Here is a 7,545-nt window from a genome sequence, read left to right as displayed (position 1 = left end):
CACAATGCAAAACAGTAAATTCATCATTAAACAAAATGTAATTATTAGGTGGTTATTTATGCTACTGCTTGATTCTTTCGCTTTTTTCTCTTTTTGCAGTCCATTCCCTTTTCAGTTATCACATTAGTAGTTACCAGTATAAAATGAAGAGAGTATGTTGGGGTGTGAAGTAAACAGGATACCAGTCTGTAACTGAGTTCCTATTACCATCACTAACCTACAATGTTAGCTAATGACAAAGAGGATTATAACAAGCACCAAAGATCACATTGAAGCTTATTTGTGGGTAATCCTAGTCTTATCTCTTCCAACTTGAAAAAAAAAAGCATGTAAAAGCATCACAAAATTTATCATGAAGAATTGTTGGAATAAATGACTATGCAGCATCTTCCAAATTATGGAGAACTGATGTGTATTATTAAACACCATATAAAATATCTGTTCAATATCTGTAGCAGGGAAAGACAATAAGAAATGACAGCCAGAGATTATATAGTTCTTTATGATGCAGAGTAGTCTGATGTGTATATTATATAAGGTTGAATAGGACTGTAAATACTCCAAGGGAAATAAAAGCACAGATATTAAATGCAAACCTGAAAACATATGAGGGAGACAAGAATGATAAAGTAGCCTAACATAATCCACATATACATAGTTTATTAAAGGATAACAATGATTTATCACTTCCCAGTGCATTTACATGCTTTAAACATCTTTCCATAAATATTACTGAAAAGGTTTCATATACAACTTGTTTGTATTAATGAAATGTAATTTTTACAGACTCCAAGAAAACTTTAATGCCAGTTTTTATCTTCCTTTCACTTTCTGATGGATGGTCCTATATATTCAATAAGTCAACAAGATATTTATTTCCTCAAATTGGAAATATCTCCTTTCCCTTCCTCCCACCATTCCAGTCTAAATGTTCATCTTCATCACAGCACTCTGGAATTATCACAACAGACTCTACAACTTATTTTCCCATCACACAACCCTCAAATCCACATTGTACATGTCTACTATGTTAATCTTTCTATATATTCATATTTTTATTTCCCTTCTCAAATATTTCATCTTTTAACCATGTCCAGAATAAAGCCCTATCTACTGACTTGTCCTCCAAACTTTGGCATCATATTGGCAGTTTAACCCTAACACTTGGATCTCACCAAACATGAGTTTTGCATTTGAACTAGGTTGTCTTTCCCAGCATTATGCAGGCAACCAGTTGCAAATGGATCCTATTCTTGTGCTTTTTTTCTCCCTGGCTGGAACTCACCAACCTTCTTCTCTACATAACTAAATCTCATGAAGTTCTTTTTGCCTCCAAGTCATTCTTTAGATGTCTGAAAACATGTTTGATGATATTGTTTACTTGTTAAGTGTTAAATATATTAATTTCTATGTCCTCTCTAAAATCAAGATATGGTTCATATTTAACATTTCTTTTCTCCATCCCTACCCATCTACCTTGCATTCTCCATATGGTCAGTAAATGAACTTAAAATATATAATAGGGTCTCTAGTGTAAAAATTATCCTTAAAAGCCCCATCAATTTGGACTTGAAAATATATTTTTTTAAACAGTGCTTTTCTTTTAATATGTAGTTTCATGCTTAGACAATATATATGCTCTCTAAACCCTCAGGGCACAATCTGCCTTCAAAAAATTTCTAAGCAAACTTATTTTTCAAAAGCAGTATATAATTTTAGATCAAATTTACATTTCAATCATCACATATTTTGTGTGAGTTGCATCTAAATTCAATTTTGAGTATTATAAAATCACCAAGTGGATCTGAGTGATATTAATAATTATTGAGGGGTTATAAATATTCCCAGAGAATTAATCACTGTTTTATTTGGCATCAAAAATAGTCTAAATACCTTGCTGAAGTATAACCTTTTTGTTTTCCAGGTGGGAATGTGAAACATTCTATCCACAGAGAAAGATGCTCCTCACATTCTATCAAGTTTCACTTCCACTACTCAAGGCTTTCAATTATGTAACACTCTAAGAAGTGGTAAAATGTCAAGATTAACATATTTTAACTCATGATAAATATGCTTACAGGGCCCTCTGGAATCAAACCTTCCTGCAAGGCCTTTTATTATTCTACTTTCATGTGGCAGATTTTTAATAAATCAAATACTGAGGAGGCACAAAAGCAAATGAGATGAAATTAAATCATGCCCCAATATTTCACAAAATAGCAAATTTACACCAACACAACAGAAATATAACCATTATGTCTGCAGTCATATACTGATGACAATTACATGTCATTTCCACCACCATGCTAGGAAAAGTGAATGAAAAGATAAATCTTAAAGATAATTCTTAAAGGAGAATAATACTTTGAGAATTTTACAGAGTATAGCAAAAGTATGTTTTATGCTAGTTTTTAATGGGATAAAATTGGTCTGCAAGATTAAATAAAGTGGCAGAATTTTAACATATGTTTATAGTTATATGCTTTGATATATGCCTAAGACAGATAAATTCACCTCAGGCCTTCACATTGCTGCCCGTAGGAAAGGAAAAATGATATAAGAGACTATGAATTATTTCAACTAATGATGATACATACCTAAAACTGGTTTTAAATCTTTCCAAAGTGCTGAGGGAGAAATAAAATTCTATTTCTTTGAACTACAAATGTATGTATTTTTTTGCTTTGTCACTGTAAAAAATACAACCAATTTAAAATTATAAAGGTGGTAGAGATGAATTTCAAACTGACAAATTATAAAGTATACTGCCAAAGTACTATGAAAATTGTTATCCTCAAGTATCCACATGCAAACAGAACTGAGTTTGGATGTCTTAAAACAGCTAACAGTGTGTTCTAGAAAGAACTGTGAAAAAATTTAGAAAAGTAGAACTCACTAAAACCATATATAAAATATCCCAATTAGAATCGGATTCATATTTTAAAACTTCGCCATCTGAATCCAGAAAAAAACTTTCTCAGTGTACACAAAGACTTAAAGTAAATATCATGACTGAAAAATTGACCATGAGAATGACAAAGACATGATGACCACAAAACAGACTGGTCTAATAAAAAAAAATAGATAAATAAAGGAGATATATGGAAAAGACTGGTGGTAGCAAGGAAGCAGAGCAAATAGAAGGTAACAGATATATATTATGGTGGAACAGAGCAACTGGTTATAAACAAAATGATCATGAAATTCAGAAGAGTAGAATGAGAGGTAGAAATATTTCCTCCTTGTTTGATACATATAGTTAATAGTTATTAAGTGAAATCCATCTGTAATATGAGTTGGGTAAATTTTAGTATAAGTTGTAGTTCAGACTTCACCATAACTACATCTCAGGATTGAGAGGATGAAATTTTATATGTGTGAAAGTTCCATGTAAATTTAAAATGATATATTCATGTAAGACAGACAGTATCGAGTTAAAATGTAGACAAAACCTGTCATTCCAGAGAGGGCAAACAATGAGCTTTCCAGGGCAGAAAGGAGAAAATTTCCCTCTGGTCCACTCCCAGATTTTCTTGGAAGAATACCCTCTGTGGTTGTGTAAAGAGCTGGCACTGGACACAAAGCAAAGACACTAACTATGAAACTGGACAAATGGACATGTGGTCAATGTCACATAAAAACTGTGTGGGAAAAATAATTTTAATCCACGGAAGAAATAAATTCCCTTCCCTCTTTCTTAACCCTCATAAACATTCTTTGTTGGCAAAAGTGAGAAATTAAATTATGTCCATTTTGCCCCTTGGAGGCAGGAAATAGAAGAGCAGGAAAAAAAAATCACAAAATGTGCCAAAATATATAATATTTCTCTTCAATACCAACTACTAGGATAGAAAAAGGAGTCTAATATGCACCAGATATATGTACATTGCTATGACTGTTTTAAAGCTAGGGAACTAAGGCTGAGCAAAATTAAATAAAGTCTTTAAGGCCACTTATCAAACACCACAAAGGCAATAGTTGAGTCTGGGATTGTATCATATCAAGCTCTACCATTTTCCACAACAAAAATACAGTCTCCTATTAAAAAGGGTGAGGAGGGCTAAAATGATGAAAAGGCAAACAACCAACCAATATCTATAGGTTCCTTTTGAACTCTACTAACAGATTTTACAAATATCATGAAACTATGTAAAACTTCTATTAACATTTTAAATACCAGTTTCTCCATCTCTGATCATTTAGTTCTCAAAGGGATCAAAACCCTTTCTATGACATTAGAAGCACATGCAATAAGTAATGATGGTGAAACACCCTACATTTTTCCAGATAAAGCACACTATCACAAAAATACAGAGCAGAAAAGAGCTTAGAAACAATGCATTCAAAGCACATCATTTTATAAATAAGGAAATTAAGGCTCAGATAGGTTAAGTGACTTGCTCAGGGTCACAGAACTTGTCAGTTCCAGACTCAAGATCAGAATTTAACTCTCCAAGCTTGTAGTCCAGGGATGTGTTCTTCTGCAAACCCTTCAGTCCAGAAGACCCTCAAAGTTGAGTGTTAATAAAGTAAGCCACATGGCAAGTAACAAATAGAGTTGATTCATACCAAAAATGGGCTGCCAGTCACTGTGATAAGATCTGTTTCTTTCTGAGAACCATGGTTTCCTGCTGGATTGGGGAATCCAAACTGGGTTTCTTCCTCCTGTCCAAAGAAGTCGGAGTCAGGATGTACATTCCAATCCGCTTTGGTTGGTGTCAGTAGTTCTGAAACACTGTTTTCACAAAGGGTGCTTGAAGGAGTCAGAGCTTCTGTGTCCACTGTTAACTTATTGCTGGGTGTCAAAGTCTGGGGCTCTGGACTCGAGTTTTTCATTGCCAAAGAACCCAGAGGCCCCAGTGGCCCCACGCTTACACTGGAGACATCATCCATATCTAAGGGACCCTGCTGAAAAGCAGCAGCTGTCGTTCCAAAAAAGAGAGAGGTATCCAGGCTCTGAGGAAGGTCACCGGTGGCCATCAAGGCCCGAGGGTCCACAGCCTGCCCTAGAGAATTATTATTGTTGGCAGGCAGATTCCCTGCCAGAGTGGAGCTCACAGAAGCCACATCAATAGTCAGGATTCCAGAATTGACCAATGCGGTGTCCAGCACTGCAGCAGAACTCTTGCCAGGCACATCAGAGAAGAAAGACACTATCTCTGCATCGCTGAGATCATTCTGTCCCTGGCTGGTAAGCTCACTGCTGGGCGTGAGAGAATTTGCAGCTTCGAGCTGAGCTAAGAGATCCTGGCCAAGGTTGTGCCTTTTGGCCATGTGGGTCTTCATGCTGTGCTTGGACGTGAAGAGTTTATTACAGGTGGAGACGGGGCAACGACTCTTCCAAGTCTCCACATCCTGCAGGTGTTTCTTGGAGTGAATGTAGAGACTACTACGAGCAGAAAACCTGGCACAGCAGCCTTCCACAGGACACACGAAAGGTTTTGTGCCCAGGTGGGTTATGCTGTGGCCTTTCAGATGCTCGGCCCTTGTGAAAGATTTCCCACAGCCTTCTACAGGGCACGTGAACCTCCGGTCATCATCGTGCTTCCTTTTGTGCCTTAAGAGTTTGGACATGCTGGTGAAATTCCAGCCACAGCCCTCAAAGTCACAAAGGAAAGGTCTCTCGCCTGTGTGGCTCCGCAGGTGAATTTTCAGCCTACAAGCCTTGTCATACTGTTTACTGCAGCCAGGGAAAGAGCAGGCAAAGAGTTCCTGTTCCCTGAAATGGGCGCGGTTATGGGAAAACAGGGCACTCACGGTAATAAACGTCTTCTTGCAGCCGGAAAACGCACACTGGTAGGGCCTCTCTGGCTCGAAGTGGCTGCGCTGGTGGGCACTGAGCTTAGCCTGCGTGGGGAAGCTCTCCTCGCACACCTCACATTTGAAGGAGTTCTCCTGCTCATGGCCCTTCATGTGTGCTTTGAGGTTGTACACAGTGGTGAAGCTCTTGCCACAGCCCTCCACCGGGCAGCCGAAAGGCCTTAGTTTGTCATGCGACTGCAGGTGCCTCTTGAGCTTGTAAGATGTGGTGAAGGTCCAGCCGCAGCCGCCCAGGGGGCACTTGAAGGGCCTCTGACCCTGGCTGCTGCTGTGCGTCAGCAGGTGCACCTTCAGCTGGTGTTTCTTGGCGAAGGTTTGTCCGCACTGCGCCTCGGGGCACAGGTACAGCACCACGCCTGGGGCCTGGCCCAGCGGCCCGCGAGGGCTCTGGGAGGCGGCCCGGCCCTCAGCCTCCTCCTCAGGAGCCGGGGCCGGCGCAGGTTCCGCCGGCTCGGCCAGCAGGAGCTCGGGCGGCAGCTCTGGGCAGTCACCCAACTGCGCGGTGTGCGGGAACCCGGCTGGCGGCGGGGCAGTTAGACCCCCAGGCTGCGGGAAAGGCGCGACCCCCGGCTCCCAGGCCGGCAGCGGGGGCGTGGTCAGGGTGAGGACGCCGTTCTCAAAACGCAACAGCAGGTCCTGGTTATGGATAGTGATGGTGCCTGCGAAGGCCGCCCCGTGGCCCGGGCCTGAGGCTGGAGCCGGGATCGGGATCGGGACCGGGACCGGGACGGGGACCGGGACCGGGACCGGGGCCGGGCCCGGGACCGGGGCCGCGGACAGGCACCGGGGGCCCAGCGCAGGGCGGCCCGCAGGGTTCGCGCCGCTCTCGTCCCCCTGGGGCCCCAGGCCCGCTTCGGCCTCCTCCCTCCACACGGGCCCTTCGGCCTGATCCGTGCCCGAGGTCTCCACGTCGCCACCCACCGGGTCAAGCAGCACCAGGAAGAAGTCGTCGCCGCCGCTGCTCGGGTGATTCGGCCTCGGCGCCAACGGGCTCGGGCTTGGGCCCGGGCCCCGGCCCCGTGAGGCCCTGCGGGCCTCCTCGCTCCGCGGCACGGGCCCGCCATCTTGGGCCCCCCGGAGCAGTAGAAGGCGCCGCGCGGGGGCCTGACCAGCCTGCGGGTCAGGGCCTCGGTGGACCCCGCCGCCGCCCGCGGGGCAATAACCGCCGCTGTCCTGTCTTGTCCCGCGAGCCGGGAGCAGCCTCGGGATTTCCATCTCTGCGTCCGTGAGGCTCGGCTGGAACCGGAGCCGCGGCGGAGGCGCGACCCCGCCCCCTGCCGCGGGCCCGAACACGTTCCTGAGAGGGGAAAAAAAAAAAAAAAAGTGCAATGCGCAGAAAGTGGCCCTATCAGATATTAAAACGTATTTAACGCCACAGTGATTTAAATATTCTGGTACTGGGTTTCTGGAACAAATAGGAAGCCCAGACTCAGAGCCTGATGCGCATAAATAAGTTCCACAGTTTATATTAGTAAGTAATCAAGATGGTCTTTTGAGGTAATGAGGAAATGACAGCTCATTCAGTATTGGTTCTAGAGTACCTAGGTTTCTATCCGATAAAAGCAACGTAAATCTGTACCACATTGTATATACCTAAATGAACACACCCCAACCTCTCCTGGCAATAAGCATGTTGCTTAATACGTTTTGTGGATTAAAAATTATTGACAGGCTGACTGGCTGGATGGATTGATGGATGAGAGAAAATTTCTGAGAAAATGAAGT

At 42.8% G+C, this 7,545-nt stretch overlaps 1 protein-coding gene across 1 annotated transcript; it reads right to left on the bottom strand.

Moving 5' to 3' along the window:
- Positions 1-643: 643 nt before the first annotated feature.
- Positions 644-7,097, bottom strand: LOC143638954 (zinc finger X-linked protein ZXDB-like). Its single transcript, XM_077106992.1, has one exon. The coding sequence runs from the start codon at positions 7,033-7,035 to the stop codon at positions 4,564-4,566; it is 2,472 nt and encodes an 823-aa protein (XP_076963107.1). The 5' UTR covers positions 7,036-7,097; the 3' UTR covers positions 644-4,563.
- Positions 7,098-7,545: the final 448 nt, after the last annotated feature.

Source organism: Callospermophilus lateralis, chromosome X (assembly GCF_048772815.1).
Source record: "Callospermophilus lateralis isolate mCalLat2 chromosome X, mCalLat2.hap1, whole genome shotgun sequence".
NCBI lineage: Eukaryota > Metazoa > Chordata > Mammalia > Rodentia > Sciuridae > Callospermophilus > Callospermophilus lateralis.
The sequence above is the reverse complement of the archived record's forward strand: the minus strand, read 5'-3'. Positions and strand labels throughout refer to the sequence as shown.